Source organism: Dromiciops gliroides, chromosome 2, assembly GCF_019393635.1.
Source record: "Dromiciops gliroides isolate mDroGli1 chromosome 2, mDroGli1.pri, whole genome shotgun sequence".
NCBI classification, from domain to species: domain Eukaryota; kingdom Metazoa; phylum Chordata; class Mammalia; order Microbiotheria; family Microbiotheriidae; genus Dromiciops; species Dromiciops gliroides.
This window is the reverse complement of record NC_057862.1, coordinates 365,306,536-365,323,303: the sequence shown is the minus strand read 5'-3', so window position 1 is coordinate 365,323,303 and position 16,768 is coordinate 365,306,536. Positions and strand designations below refer to the sequence as shown.

At 42.3% G+C, this 16,768-nt stretch overlaps 1 protein-coding gene across 1 annotated transcript in view; it reads left to right on the top strand.

The window, feature by feature from the left end:
* The window catches only part of LPIN3 (lipin 3), a 32,144-nt gene that overhangs the window by 9,760 nt on the left and 5,616 nt on the right, over window positions 1-16,768 (top strand). The window contains exons 7-16 of the mRNA XM_043987410.1: window positions 203-593; window positions 797-896; window positions 4,015-4,217; window positions 4,425-4,518; window positions 11,071-11,140; window positions 12,104-12,196; window positions 12,352-12,404; window positions 14,080-14,212; window positions 14,970-15,118; window positions 16,661-16,747. Of these exons, the coding sequence (XP_043843345.1) occupies window positions 203-593; window positions 797-896; window positions 4,015-4,217; window positions 4,425-4,518; window positions 11,071-11,140; window positions 12,104-12,196; window positions 12,352-12,404; window positions 14,080-14,212; window positions 14,970-15,118; window positions 16,661-16,747 (1,373 nt within the window). The remainder of the gene's footprint in view (window positions 1-202; window positions 594-796; window positions 897-4,014; window positions 4,218-4,424; window positions 4,519-11,070; window positions 11,141-12,103; window positions 12,197-12,351; window positions 12,405-14,079; window positions 14,213-14,969; window positions 15,119-16,660; window positions 16,748-16,768) is intronic.

Sequence of the window (16,768 nt, the reverse complement as noted above, 5' to 3'; positions counted from 1 at the left end):
GGAGGTGTCCTAGCCTTGGGGACGGACAACAGAATCCCTGGACCAATGGGTTTTATTTTGTGCCCAAGTGCCTAGTTCTACCCTCTCCCTATCCCAACATTTCCCCCTTTTTCCCCATCCCCTGGGGCCCAGGGCCTGGACCTCTCAAACCTCAAGGACCCCTCAGATCCTGCTGGCCTAATCTCTCCTTGTTTGCCCAAAGGTGGTGAAAACTGAGCATGTGAAGCTGCAGAAGCCATTACGTGGTAACACATCAGCCAATCCTCTTCTTTGGGAAATATCACTATTCCAGAAGTCTAGTTTTGCCACTCTGGCAGACTCTCCTACTGTCCCCCAGGGTACTCAGGGCACTTCTGGTTCTCCTTCGCTTCTGTCTCCACCACCCTTCCAGAATTTACATCCTTCAAATGTAAAAAAGTTCTACAAATCAAAAAAACTCAAAGCAACCCAGGATTCACCTGCACTGGACAGTGAGGAGAAAATGGCTGAAAACACCCAGGGGATGTGCTCCTCATCTGATTTTATAATGTCAGCCAAGGGACCCGCAGTTCAGGAGGGCTCTGATCCCTTTAGAAAGAAAAAAGAGAGCAAGGGTAAGAATAATGAGTGGGAATATAGAATAAAGAATGTGGGTGAGCGGGAGGCAGGAGAGAGGAGGCAGAAGTGTGTCTCCCACAGATTGGGATCAACCCATATGATATATTTGTGTTCTTGAATTTACCTAATGCCATGGGGTCTATCCTCTTGTGCCCACACTGGTACTGCCTGGCCTGAAGCTTCCTTCCTCTGCACTCAGATACATGGAAGAGAAGTCAGCACCTAGAAGGCAGTGATATCTACCTTGAAGACTTGCCTTCCCTGAATACAGCTAATACTGCCCATTACTTTCCGCAAAGGTAGTGAGATTCTTGCCATTCTCCCTTTTTAGAAATTTGATTGAATTTTTGTCAATTAGTTAAAAAATGTTTTCTCTTTTTCTTACTTCCCTCCCCTCCCACCATTGGAAAAAAGAAAAAGAAAATTCTTGTAACAATAATGCACAGTCAAGCAAAACTAATTCCCACATTAGCCACGTCCAAAAAATATGTCACCTTTGTCTATTACCTCTTTGTTCAGGAGATGTCTAGCATGTTTCATCACCAATCCTCTGGAATCATGGCATAAATAAGAGTTTTAAGTGTTTCAAAGTGGTTTTTTTTTACAATGTTGTGTTTGTATAAATTGTTCTGCTCACTTCACTCTGCATCAATTTGTACAACTCTTCCCAAGTTTCTCTGAATACGTCCTCTTCAGTATTTCTTACATATAATAGTATTCCAGGAGGCAGCTAGGTGGCATAGTGGATAAAGCACTGGCCCTGAATTCAGGAGGACCTGAGTTCAAATCCGGTCTCAGACACTTGACACTTAACTAGCTGTGTGACCCTGGGCAAGTCACTTAACCCTCATTGCCCTGCAAAAAAAAAAAAAAAAACAACCAAAACTCAACAAAAATATATGTAATAGTATTCCATTATATTTATAGACCATAACTTGTTCAACTATTCACTAATTAATAGGCACCTCTTAGTTTCCAATTCCTTACCACTACAAAAAGAGCTGTGGCAATATTTTTGTACATTTGGGTCCTTTTCCTCTTTCTTTGATCTCTTTGTGGTTACTGACCTAGTAGTGATATCACTGGGTCATAGAATATGTACACATTAGTAACTTTTAGGACATGGTTCCACATTTCTTTCTAGAATGACTTGCTTAAGAGTTCCATCTATAGCGCATTAACATTCCTCTCCCATTTGTCTTGTTCCTTTTTGGTCAATTTTGCCAATCTGACAGGTGTGAAGGGGAACCTCAGAATTGCATCAATTTGCATTTCTCTAATTATTAGTGATTTGAAACATTTTGTCAAATGGCTTTTGATAGCTTGGATTTCTTCCTCTGAAAACTGTCTGCTTATAAACTTTGACCAATTGAGGAATAATTCTTATTTTTATGAATCTGATTCTGTTCCTTACATATCTTGGAAGTGAGATCTTTATCAGAGAAATTCACTGCAAAGATTTTTTTCCAGTTACCCACTTCCTTTCTAATGGTAACTACATTGATTTTGTTTGTGCAAAATTTAATTATTAATTTAATGTAGTCAAAATTGTCCATTTCATCTTCTGTATTCCTCTCTTTCCTTTGTTTGGTCATGAACTCTACCCCTATCCATAGATCTTAAAATTAATTTCCTCTTTGTTCCTCTAATATGTTTAGGATGTCTAAGTCATTGTGCTCCCCATATCTTTTTTTAGTGAGGCAATTGGGGTTAAGTGACTTGCCCAGGGTCACACAGCTAGTAAATGTTAAGTGTCTGAGGCCGGATTTGAACTCAGGTACTCCTGACTCCAGGGCCGGTGCTCTATCCACTGCGCCACCTAGCTGCCCTCCCCATATCTTAATATACAATATGAAATGTTGATCTATGGATTAACTAATTTCTGTAAGACTGCTTTCCATTTTTCTCAGAAGTTTTTGGTTGAATATCAAGTTCTTACCCCAGTAGCTGCTGTCTTCATGTTTCAAACACTATTCCCATTTACTTATATATGTTGTGTACCTAATCTATCCCACTAATGTACCTTTATTTCTCTTAACCAGTACCAAATCATTTTAATGATTAAGCTTTGTTGTATAGTCTGAGATTTGGTACTGCTAGACTCCTTTCCTTCCCTCTTTTTTTTTTTTCAGGGCAATGGGGGTTAAGTGACTTTCCCAGGGTCACACAGCTAGTAAGTGTCAAGTGTCTGAGGCCGGATTTGAACTCAGGTCCTTCTTAATCCAGGGCCAGCACTTTAACCATTATGCCATCTAGCTGCCCCCCCCCTTTCCTTCCCTCTTAACTCTATAAAGTAATCTTTTGATAGTTTGGTTGGCATGGCACTGGATAAGTAAATTAATTTAGGTCTTAACAATCTTTTTTCTGCTATTGTTCAATGCCTCCAGGTCCCTGCTTCCTTGGGATGAGTTGGTTAAGGGTGCTAGGCCTCCTACTGGGATGGAGGACAAGGAGCTCATTGGAAATTGTACATAGCCTATGACCCATCGACCCATCAATGCCTCTACTAGATCTCTACTCCAAAGAGGTCACAGAAAGAGAAAAAGCACTCATATGTACAAATTTTCTTATAGCAGCTCTTTTTGTAGTGGCAAAGAATTGGAAATTGAAGTTGTGCCTATCAATCAGGGAATGACTGAACAAGTTAAGGAATGTGAGTGTGATGGAATACTATTGTTCTGTAAGAAATGATGAGGGGGATGGTTACTGAGAAACCTGGGAAGACTTGTATGAACTGATGAAGAATGAAATAAGCAGAACCGAGAGAGTAATATATACAATAACAACAATATTGTAGAGGCAAACCACTTTCAAAGATGTGTAAACTAATCTATGAAATTACCAACCATAATTCCAAAGGACTCATGACAAAACCTGCTACTTACTTCTGGACTCAGAGGACGGACTGAGACTTTTGGGGGTGGGATGGGGAAAAAAAGGAAGTTTGCTTTGCCCAACTATAAATGTTTGTAACCGGAAAGAAAGGAATGAAAGAAATAAGCATTTATTAAGTACTTACTGCGTGTGAGGCTCAGTGCTAAGCACTTTATAAGAGCTCTGGGAGGAAGGTGCTATTATAATACTCATTTTACAGTTGAGGAAACTGAGGCAAGCTGATTAAGTGACTTGCCCAGGGTTATCCAGCTAGTAAGTATCTGAGACTGAGTTTGTCTCTTAACAGTGGGGGAAGGGAGATGAAGTGAATATTTATTGATTAAAAAAACAAAACTTAGTTAAAAGAAGAAAGTCGTTTGTAGTAAAGGAATACCCATCATCTTTGATTTACCCTGCGGAAGGGGTGGGTCACCTGGTTGGAGAATCAGCATAGTTCTGTCCACTGGCCCAAGTGACTTGGTAGTAGCAAGCCTTTCCCCAACCCTCTCAGTAAGTTATCACTGCTTATTCCTCCATCCTCAGTGAAATTATTCTTGAAGCCAGACGATGGGGTGAGCCCTGCTGCTCAAAGACAAACCTCTTGCAAGCCACAGTTGCTCGGGACACTAACACTGTTGTGCGGGATGCTAGCACTGACCACTTGTCTGAGAGTGAGCCGGAGCAGGGGAATGCCGTAGAGCTTTCTCTGTGTGGTGGATTGGCTGAAAACCACGACATCTCACCAGGTGGGTCTGATGGTAGTCTTTAATGGGGAGCAGAGGAGAATGACCCCAGTGGGCAGGCATTCTCCGATCCAGTGGCTGGTGTAGCAGGCTGTCCTCAGTCCCCTAGCCAGCTGGACCCTTGGGGCCTGAGGGGAGCCCATCACACCTGTCTTCTGGTCTCTCACCTCTGTTTTTGTTCTCTCGCTCTCATTTGCCTCTTGCCTCTAGAAAAGTTTATCAAATACGCCATCTCCTACCAGGATCTCGCTGACAACCCAGGAATCCTGGATGACCCCAACCTTGTGGTGAAAATTGGAAGGAAGTAAGTCTCCTGTGAGGAGGGAGGTCAAGGTGGGGAGGGTGTTTATCTTGGAGTGGGCAGAAATGTCTTCAATCCTTCCAGGAGACCAGATGAAGAAGATGGCCATTACTTTGAGTCTGAATGACAGGCTTACTGCTCTTAAACCACCTTGTCTCACCTCTTCCTGCCAGAGAGTCCAGAGAATGCCATCTTCAGGCACCTCAGGCACCTCCTACTTAGAGCTTCAATGCTAAGCATCCTCAGTTTCCTTTTCTCATAGCAAATCAGATCCTGCCTCTGGGGACAAGCATACCTCAGTGGCCTCTCTAATTAGAGGCAGGTGGGTGGCTCAGGAGATGGAGCACTGGGCCTGGAGTCAGGAAGATCTGAGTTCAAATTCAGTGGCCTCAGGCACTGACTAGCTATGTGACCCTGGACAAGTCAGTCGACCCTGTTTGTCTCACTTTCCTCAACTGTAACATGGGAATTAGAATAGCATGCACCATGCAGGACTGTTGGGAGGGTTAAATGAGGTCTATGCCATCTATAATCCTATTGCCTTATCAGTAAAATGTGGGCAGGAGATGGGGATAAGGGAGAAGGACTTCCAAAATTATTTTTCGGACTTTCACATAATGATGGTTCTTCTCTTAGTATCTTTGGATTGAGCAAAAAAAAATTTTTTTTGGCCCAGACCTGCAATTTTATATGTAAAAAACACCCCCCCACACACATACACACACAACTTCAGTAATGAAGATCAGTAGCCCCTCTCTCGTTTCCAGTCTTTGTTACCTAGGGGCATTGAGAGGTAAGGTTAATCTGTCTGAGGTTGCACAACAGGTATGTGTCAGAGGCAGGATTTCCCTGAATCCAAGACTGGCCCCCCTAGTCACCATACCACATTCTCAGTTCATTGATTGAGAAAATATGCAATCACCAAAAAGCTCCTGTGAAGGTAGCAATTAATTTATCAACAAGACACGTATCCTGGCCCGAGAAAGCAGGGCAGGAGCCTAACCTGAAAGGGGGACTTATTGCGGGATCTCCCAGGTCCCTCTTCTTTTTTACATCATATTTATTTCTAAATCCATCTCTCCACTCTGCCCATCCCAACGAGATATCCTTTGTAGAAGAGATAAGAAGAAAAGTCCTTCAAAACCAGCCATCCTGTTGGCTGTGACTGACAGTCTAATATATTCCCCATTCATGGCTCTGCCCCACCCCCCATCTCTGCAAAGAAGGGAGGCAGAGTTTTTACACTGACCTAAAGCTCTGGTTCTGGGTACCTTTGGCTCATTCAGGTGCCAGGGCTGGCCAGCCTGTCCTTTCCATCACCGCTCAGCTAAGTTCTATCCACATCTGCTGTTCACACTCTGTATTTTATATGTGAAATTCTTACTTGGTTCCAAACAATCCCTGAGACCCCATAAACTGAAACACACAAGGAAATCCTGAGCATGAGAGATGCCAACTCACCCTAAATAGCTCCCCCCGGGACCTGGCTGCCTGAATTCTTGGAGCTGCCTGCCCCAGCATCCCTGAACCCTGCAAGCTGTCTAGCAGGCTTTAGAAGCAGGAGAACAGGGTTCCAGCCCAGCTCTTAATATTAGCTATGTAACTCTAGGAAAGCACCACTTAGCCTCTATGCACCTCAATTTTCTCATCTGTAAAATGGGGATGGACAATCATTATAAACCTAAAAAGGTAAAATTTTTTAAAAGGTAAAAACCTTAAAAATGTGAGATGTGCTGTGTAAGCCATCCCAATGCAATTGGATTTAAGGAGTCTGAGAGAACATCTATATGGTTATTAAGGTTCTTTGGGGTAAGGATAGGAATCGAGGAGAGGAAGATGGGAAGCCTGGTACTGAACTTGTGATATTTCCATGTTGGACCCAATTCTGCTGTTCCTGCCATAGCATCTCAAGTCCTCAACACTGGTCTTGCTCCCTGCCATCATATTGGTCAGGGACAAGCAATTGAATTGAGAGGAAACAGTAAGAAATTAGACATTTCTTGTAGTCCAATGATTGGTAAGTAAAAAGAAAAACAAACCAAAAAACATTTATTAAGCACCTGCTATTTACTGGGCACCATGCTAACAGCTGTAGATACAAAGAAAAGCAAAAGACAGTCCCTCTTCTCAGGGAGCTCACAGTCTAATAGGGGAGACAACATGTAAATAACTATGTGCAGACAAGCTATAGACAGAATAAATTGGAAATAACTGAGATAAGACACTAGAATTAAGGGGGATTGGGAAAGGCTTCTTATATTTAGTTGGTACTTAAAGGAAGCTAAGAGGTAGAGGGAAATGAAGAGAGAGAGAGAGCGCGAGCGCGAGCGAGCGCGCGCGCACATTCCAGGCATGGGAGAGAGCCAGAAAAAGATGCCCGGAGTCCGAAGATGGAGGGTGTTATTCAAGGAACAGCCAAGAGGCCAGGATCGCTGGACTGAAGAGTTAGAGAGAGGAGGAATAGGGGAAGTGTAAAAAGATTAGAAAGGTTGGGAGGAGCAGGTTATGAAGGACTTTGAACAACAAACAGCAAAAACCAGGGCTGGACTTGGAATCAGAAAGATCTGGGTTTGAATCCTGCCTTAGTTGGTGTCTAGTTGTATGGACCCTATACAAATCACTTAACCTTAGTTTCCATGTATGCAAAATGGAGATAATGCTTGTAGCACTTACGTGACAAGAATGTGGTAAGACCCAAATGAGATCATGACTGTAGAGTGATTTGCAAACCTTAAAGCACTATATAAATATCAGGTGTTGTTGTTACTATAATTAGTTGTCATTGTTATATCATTTTTCTTATCTTTTTATTTTATTTGTTTGGTTTTTGGGGTTTTTTGTTTTGTTTTGGTTTTTTTGGAGGGGCAATATAGGTTAAGTGACTCGCCCAAGGTCACACAGCTAGTAAGTGTCAAGTGTCTGAGGCCGGATTTGAACTCAGGTACTCCTGAATCCAGGGCCAGTGCTTTAACCACTGTACCATCTAGCTGCCCCCTTTTCTTATCTTTTAAAATCAGGCTTCAGATAGAATCTATCCTGGGGCAAGTTTCTCTTCTGCTATGATTCTTTTATGTTTAATTTTCTGCAGATTATTTCATAGGCAGATGTAATAATTGAATAAGAGTATTCTCATCTACCATTATTATTATTATTATTACTATTATTATCTAATTCTATGGACTTTTGCCCAAGTGTACAGAATAGTTGCTTTCTGCAATTGAATAACAATATTGGGATGTAAACTAGGCTCACTGACAGCATCCTCAGGACATGTCCAATGGCATATAAAATGACAAGGATAGAATGAACCTCACCCTGAGTCCAGAAGATTTTGATTGTTTCAGCCAGGTCTCTGTACCTTGAAATCTCTTCGTTCCATAAAGCTTGGAAAGTATGAGTATTTGAGATGGCAACATCTTTTAAAAATGTTAAGTTTTTATGAATCAATGCTATGGCCACACAGTTGTGGGCAACCATTCAGTATGTGATAAGGGTCTGATACCAGTATAGTTTGAGTTGAATTTTCAAGTTAAATTTGAAATCTATGTAAATGTCTGCTGCATAATTTTGGCCATCAGGTGCTATCTTGCTAGGTATTTTGTAAGTGCTAAGTTTTTATAGCCTGCAGTGATATGTGGCACTTCCTCCACTATTTCCTTTCATGGTATACACTAAGTCTGGGAGCCTTAAGGATCTCCCATCAGTATTTTTGGGCAATGATTTACAGTGATCATAAATGTACACCGATCATAAACATCTCCATTTGCACAAACTAACCTCCATGACTCAGTAATTTATTAAACATTTTTTTCCATTTAATTTGTTGACTGGTTTCTTGTTAAATTGCTTGAAGAAAGTCTTTTAGAACCCCAAATGTTCCATTCTTATATCTTAGTCATTTCATAAACTCCATCCTGTAGTCTAAAGTCATGTACTTCTCATCAGTCTTTAGGATTGTTTGGTGAAGTGATGTTTTCTTATTCTAAAAGTTTTTCTGTCATGTACTCTAAGAACATTTGTCAAGTTTCTTCCTCCTTTTGAGTAGTTATCAAGCTTTCTTTAATTACCTTAGGATAATGAGCTTTATGTTTTATTAATCTTTCAGGAGGGTAGTTGTTAGGGTATGTTCCAAAATGATTACAGTCAATTTTACACTTTGAAAGCTAACATTAAGACTAATGTTGAACAGGTGTTAATTGTTTTAAGTGGGTTCTTCCCATTCAGCTTTGATTTTAGAATGCCTGTCTCAACTTATTAAACCTCAACCTTGAATCATTAGGTTTGATTTGTCTTGACTGGAGGAGATCAAAGTATTTCTAGATATGTTTTTATCCATTGGTTCCATGTAACCTTCTGATTCAAGCTCAGAGTCTTCAGGCTCTGTCTTTTCTTGGCATATGCTAAGAATCTTATACTTATTGAGTCAAAATAACTTTTTGATAATATTGGAGAAAGATTCCATGAAATGAAATTGTTTAATTTGTTATTAAGTGGTTAATATTTTAGTTTTACTTTTAATTTAGTAGCGTAATTCTCTCTCTCTCTCAGACTTTTTGTTTGTGTTCTGATGTTTCTTGTCATAGATTTATTAATTTCTGTTTGATCTATTCCAATTTTCAGGGAGTGTTCCTTGGGTACTATAACGAACCATTTATTTTTCTTCCAATTCCTTCTTGTAAGGCTCTTATTTAATTTATAATGTCATTTTTTAAAAAATTGTTTCATTTCTTCTAGGAATTCTAGACTTTGTGGCATAGTGGTATTTTTGTTTGAGAATTAGCTTGTAGATGTTGTGAAGTTTTTTTTTTCTTATGGGTCTGTCTTGTGTATCCTTGGAGCCATAATTTCTTTTTAGTATGTCTTTTTCTGCTCACTCATTTTCCAGCCTTATTTCCTTAATTGAACTTTGTGCTAAGACCAGGCATCTTTACATCTGCAAGGAATGATAAGGGTAAGTTTAGTTCCCATCTTGCAACCATAGAGATGACCAGAACTTGCTCACATCTTCCTTCTTTAGGTATTCTTTCTCACCTATAATTTATTTATTTCTCAAGCCTCTGGAGTAGTTTTTGGTTGATATTAAATGATTAAATTTATTCTTTGTGCTGCTTCGACTCTTTGTATCACTTAACCTTTTACCTTTTGCACTCCATTGCTGAATAAGGGAATCTAGAATTTCTGATATGCTTTTTTTCTCATTCATTTCTGTATGTTTCCTTTTTGTCTTTAACTGTACAATACAATGTTTAAGTGTTCTACTGTCCATGCCAGTTAGACCTTTCAATGCCTTTCTACAGATCTTCAATAGTTTTCTCAAGTTACTTCTATTATGGTGGCCTGGGGGTGTGGTGGTGGTAGTGGGTGAAAGAATTCCTTGATAGCTCCACCTTTCCTACCATGGTGACAGCTGCTGCCTATACTACTGTTTGCAGGTTCTGAAATGGTTTCTATACTTTTTTGTCAAATGCTGTGGGGAAATATGTTTGTTCATAATGGTTAAAGCAGAAACTGGCTTTTTTATTACTGTTTTGCTATAATTGGTCTACCAGTTGGATTCATGCCATACAGTTCAAAAAGAACCTTCCAGAGTTCCAGTCTTAAGTATGGCCATCTCCCTTTCAAGGTCATTGGAGACTTCAGGACTGTTTTTGTCATCTTTCTCATGAAGTAGGATTTCTGGAGTTTGCATTTAAAAAGTAAAGATTTTCTATGACTTCCAGGGTCCTCAACTTTTTCCTCTTTAGATTTTAATAGCCCCTTGATTTCATTTCTTATTTCATCTTATGTGGGCTTAGGGTTGAAGTTACTTTTTATTGTCCTGTGATATTCATGTGACTTGGAGCTGTGAGTACAATTGACAAAAAGTGTGAGACCCTTGCCCATAACTGGCTTCCAGTTTTGTTAGGAGATGGTTCTGGAGCATAATGAAAGTGTTCATACTTTCAGTTCATTTAACTGGGTGCTCATGCTTTGCCTGTTTTAGTGTTTGGCATCAATTGTACTGAAGCATTTCCATCAGGTGGGGTATTGGTATTTCTGGTTTGTTCTGATAGATCTTGCCTTCTTGTGATACTAAAAAAAAGTCCCTTGGACTTTTCTCTGGGTTGTGATGGTCTTGATAAGACCAACCTATAAATTCTCTATTGCCCCATCAATTTCTGTGACTCTTGGGAGACATTCCATTAGTAGTATCCTTAGAGTCCAGATCACCAGAATTTCATGGTTCCTGCCAGGCCTTTCAAGGGGCACAAAATTTCTGCAGCACATCACACAATATGTATGCACGCACGCACACACACACACACACACACACACACACACACAGAATGCACATTTAGTTGGACTTCAAGAGAGGGGTATTATTATTATTATTATTATTATTATTATATGGGAAGGCCCTCAGAATCTAAACAAAGCAACTGGAAATGGGAGCCCAGGGTCCTTTTCTGGACATAAAACTTCACCCTTAATCCTTGTTCAGGGTCTTTAGCCTCAAGCCCATGAATAGTCATCTTTCCTGAAAAAGTTACTTTTCTCCCTTCTCCCCCTTTTCAGGCATTACAACTGGGCTGTAGCTGCCCCAATGATCCTGTCCCTACAAGCCTTTCAGAAGAGTTTGCCCAAGGTAATGGAGCAGAACTCCCTCTCCATCTATCTTTCCTGCTCTGCTCTTTGGGAGGGTTTGGGTGATGCTACAGAGAGTTTGGGGAGGGGATTGAGCAAGGAGAAGGGGGACTGGTGGGAAACTCCATTGCAAAACTCTAGGCTTCCTATGGGATTAAACTCCAAATTAGGGCTGATTCTGAATCCCAGAACAGGGAATTTCCAAGTCCTTCAAACCAATTCAGCCGGTCATTTCCTGACTCAGTGGGTATGTCCTGTTTGCCTGTCCTGTCTCCCTTTGTACTTCCTAGGAAACTGCTCACAGAGACTCTGATCCAGATGGCTTTATCCTGGTGATTGAGTGGGACCTTGGGAGTCATCCATAGTTTTCTTGGGGAAATTTGCATGGGGGATGGGTCAGGAGGAGAGACAGCAATTTCTGTTTCCCCTTGTCTCAGACCCTTGGTAACTTTGTATAGGAAGTCCCTTATCCTGGAAATTCCTGCCATCTCCCCTAAAGCGCCACTTCTCTTGTTATTTTGAGGTGTTCTGGCCTGTTGAGTGGGAGGAAGGGCCCCTGAATTCCCTTCTTCTGTTCATTTATGCAAGAATTGACCATATCATTTGTATTCCATTATTGATAATTCTTTGACCCACCATGAGGCCTGGTCCAATGAATGCTGTGGTTAGTCAGCACCCTGGGTTAGAGGGGCAGTACCAGCACTCAAGCTGTAAGTCATGAGTAATATAAGCAGTGCCTTCTGGAGTGAGTCCCCCAGGCCCCCTGACAAGGTACTCTTTCCTGAGAGCTCAGAGAGGTGCTTCAGAGAACTCGGCCAGAAAGGGTTTTTGTTGTTGGTCTCCAGTGGAAATTGGATGAGTGCCATTTGTTTGAGGGGATTATTCCCCAGAGAGGCCTGTCCTTGAGTCCTCTTTGGCAGACACCCTGCCCACTATGTCCTTCCTGATCTTCTCTGGCATTCAGAACACCATTGACAAGCTGGTGAAGGAGAAAATGTGCAAGAAGAATGGCAGCTGGTGGTTCTCTTGGGGGCTAAAGGACATGACACCTGAGGAGGTAAGTGATCATCTTTTGGAAGACCCTTGGAATTGAAGGTCTGGTCTCCCTTTGCCCTTTTAGAAGGGCCAAGACCTAGGGGAGATAGGATTGGCCCCAGGGACAGGATCTTTCCTCTTAACAAAGGGACTCATGGGAAAATTCTTCTCCAGCAGGATGAAGTTCAAGAGATGTCATCTACTTCCAGGCAGCATTCCATCCAGCAGGAGTAAGTTATCTTGGTCAGGTCCCAAGGAAGGGCATTAGAGTCTTAAAGAATTGTCTGTGAGAACCCCAACAGGTTAAGTGAATTATTCATCATTAGATAGCTAATCACTACAAGAGACAAGATTTAAACCCAGGATTCCAAGCCCAGTGTTTTGTCCATTTTACTACTTTTTTCTCTCTCTAAGGTATTCACACACTATCTCATGAAATCTTCACAGGGATTTCACTGGGTGAAATCCTTACCTGATGCCACCTGCAGGACACGAGGTGGCCAGGGATGACTGTTTCCACTGAAGAAGTGATTGGCCCAGGGTCACGGAATAGGCAAGTGACAGATATAGGACCAGAACCATTGAATTTCAGCTCAAAGCTTTTTCTGTCAGACTGGGTCAACCCTACAGTGTTGGTACTTCAAAGTACCTGGCAAGAAAGGCCTTGTGGGATAGGACTTGCCCCCCTAGTGAGATTGGACTCTTTCTCAAAGCCTCAATGTCTTCAGTCCTGGCCAAATAAGTGCTCAAGTCATGGTCTTTTCTATGTACTCTGAGGGGACTTAGAACATACACTATTGGATAACAAGGCATGACCATTTATTTTCCATTTACACCAAAGAAACTGAAGTAGGTGAGATTTAGGTTACATATTAGGAAGAACTGCCCAAGTTAGAGTTGATCCTTATATACATTAAGAAAGAAGGGTAGGGCAGTGGATAGAGCACTGGCCCTGGAGTCAGGAGGACCTGAGTTCAAATCCAGCCTCAGACGCTTGACACTGACTAGCTGTGTGACCCTGGGCAAGTCACTTAACCCCAACTGCCTCGCAAAAAAAAGAAAAGAAAAAGAAAAGGAAAGAAGGGTACACTGGGGATTTTCTGAAACAATGGGGAGAGAGGCTTCATGGTGTATGCAGAAGAGCACGTCCTCCATAATGAGGAGCCATGGATGCAATTTGCAAAGAGGCAAATCTAGGTTTGACAGGCAACTAGGTGGTGCAAGTGATAGAGTACGAGGCCTGAAGTTAGGAAAGCTCATCTTCCTCAGTTCAGATCTGGCCTCAGATACTTACTGGCTGTGTGACCCTGGGTAAGTCACATCTCTGGTTTTAAGTATAATAGTCTTCTCAAAAGGTACTATGGCATGATGGTTAGAAAACTGGCCTCGAAGTCAGAAAGAACTGGATTTAAGTCTTATCTCCAACATATCCTGGCATCCAACACATCTGGGCAAGTCTCCTCACTCCTCAATACCATGGGCAACACTCAGAAGTCAGGGATTTTAAGCTATTTTTATGCTATGTACCCCCTTTGGCCGTCTAAAGAAACCCAGAGTTTTAAAATAGTTTTAAAATATATAAAATAAAATAATCAGGATTATAAAAGGAATAAATTACATTGAAATAGTTATCAAAATATTTTTTAAAGTGTGGGTACCAAAACGGAAACAATCTCTATGATGAGTTTCTTGGTAACAAGCCATTCCTGGGGGAGGCATCACGGCAGAGTTGAAACCAAGCAGTTGGGAGAGAGAGGGAAGAACTGATCAGGGAGCCTGATCGATTGAGCTTCCCCAAGTGATGAGCTTACTCTCCATGGGATTGTCATTTAATGGGTGGGAGTGGGTCTTCTTATCGTAAACCTTGAGAAGAGGAGGAACCTTAGAAGTCTGGCTTCCCTGCAGGCAGAAGATGGATACTTTATCTGTTGAGGATGACTCCCTCAGCAAGTCGGTGACCTTGGATGACAATTCTTCTCCACCTCAGAGTCATGTTCCTGTCTTCAAGAAGTCTCTTCGACTCTCCTCCGATCAGATTGTAAGTTCAACATTTGGAGGGTCGGGCCATTCTTGCCTTTGACTGGGGTCAAGCTGGTCTTGTTATGTGTCGGGTATCCCTGGATCCCTTCTCACCTCTCCTCAGAGACAAGGCTGTCTAGAGTATTCCACTGCTTAGAGAAGCTTCCTGCAGCCTCCATCAAAATGTATCCCATTCTATTGGAAAGATCTCCAATCACCCAGTGATATACGTGATATGAAGTGGCCCTGAACACTTACTCACACATGGACATTTGTTATATAAATTCTATGCAGTGTTGGCATAGGAGTGGAGAGGGGCTAGAGAACAGAGATCTACTGCTTAGATTGGGGGTTCCCAGCTAACTGGGTCTGTTTCTCTTTATCTCTCTGTGTCTGACCTTTGCCAGCTCTAGGTTGGGGGAGAAGGGAGGAAAAAGGAAGAGTATGGTTCTCATCAGAGAAGTGCTGGCCTATGGGTGGGGGCTGAGCAGACATAGCCAATATATTGATCTATTTTACTTAACTATACTTTGTCACACAGGAGGGTTCTCTTTTGGGGTGAAGAGTCATTAGGAAGTAACACTCATGCTCTTGAAAGAGCTTCCATTTAAAATGATTTTTTAAAGAAAGAAGAGAGGATGAGAGCTCATAACACTAGTCTAGAGGCTGGTAGAGGGAGGCAGGAAGCCAGCTAGGCTAGATCTCTCAAACTGGAGAGGGATGGGGTCTTTCTGGAGCTCCCGTTGACTCTCCACTGATTCATTTGGACTGTCCAGCGAGATTTGAACCTGAGGGAGGGAGCCAATGATGTGGTGTTTAGTGTGACCACTCAGTACCAGGGCACCTGCCATTGCCATGCCAACATCTACGTGTGGAACTGGTACGACAAGGTGGTGATCTCAGACATCGATGGGACCATCACCAAGTAAGAAACATAGGGAGAAAAGTAGAGAAGTGGGAGGAGGGGAAGTATGGGAATGGGAGGTGGGAGGAGTGGTTTGCAGGGCAGGGGTGGGGTAGAGGGGTAGGGAGTTGGGGGTGGGGTGGGGGAGTGAGGGGGTGGGGGGAGCTCCCAAATAGTCAAACACTTTCCAAATCCTGCTTGTAGCATCAAGGATAGAGTGAAAGAGGCCTTATAGGCCTGGGAAACTAGGGGGACTAGGTACTGTCAGGCTTAAAAAATGAAATGACTTGGGCAGCTAGGTGGTGCAGTGGATAAAACACCAGCCCTGCAGTCAGGAGGACCTGAGTTCAAATCCGGCCTCAGACACTTGACACTTACTAGCTGAGTGACCCTGGGCAAGTCACTTAACTCTAATTGCCTCACCAAAAAATAAATGAAATGACTCTCATGTCCACCTTCTTCCTACATGAATGACTAGAGCTCCTTGGAGGAAAGATAGATGATGATAATGACCATAATAATAACTCACAAAAGTGCTTGACAGATGTGATCTGCTAGTATTACCACTATTTTACAGCTAAGGAAGCCTGAGGGTCAGTGAGTTTGAGTGATTTACCCATGGTGACATAGCTGTTAAGTATCTGAGATGGAATGAGAGCCCAGGTCTTCCTAACTCCACATCCAGGGGTCCATCTGCTATAGTAAGCTCCCTTGGAACAATCAGCAAGATGATAGGAAGCATGGGGCATCCCACCATGGCCAGCTGCCTGCCTTTGTCTGGCCCACAAGCTAGAAGTGGTTTTTCTATTATTAAATGAAGTATGGGGGGCAGCTAGGTGGCTCAGTAGATAAAGCCCCAGCCCTGGATTCAGGAGGACCAAATTCAAATCCAGCCTCAGACACTTGACACTTACTAGCTGTGTGACCCTAGGCAAGTCACTTAATCCTCATCGCCCCACAAAACCCAAAACCCAAAACATAACAAAAATGATCTAAATAAAGTGTGATTGTGCTTTAAAATGTAAAAAATCCAATCTTAGCTCCTCTGGGCAGGAAGATGGTAGACTGGATTTGGCCTTCAGAATGCAATTTATGGACCCCTGATCTAAAGGTTTGGGTTTGCTCTTGTCTCCCTCACATTTTCATTTGTGTCACTAGCATTTAGCCAGTGCTTGGCACATAGTGGGTTCTTAGTAAACATTCATTCATTCATTCATTCATCATGCTGTTCTGGGAACTGGGCTCCTTTGCAATGATCACTATTGAGTTTTTGGAAGCCTTTTACCAAAGAGACAGCCTGGGATGGTGGAAAGATGATTGGACTTGGAGCCAGAAGAAACCTAGGGCTGGATTCCATCTTTGACACTCATGGGCTATGTCACCTTCACAGAGAAGTGAGCCATAGTTAACTCATCTGTAAAATGCGGATACTTGTACCTATCTACCTCATAAGGTTGTTGTGAAGACAGTGCTAGAGAAACCTAATAATTTGACTGTTTTCCTGAAGACCCAGTGCTGGGCCCGACCTGACTCCACAAGACTGACTTCTTCTCTCTGTCCCAGGTCTGATGCTTTGGGTCAAATTTTGCCCCAGCTGGGGAAGGACTGGACTCAACATGGCATCATCAAGTTGTACCATCAAATTCACTTGTGAGTGCTTCTGGAAGTCTG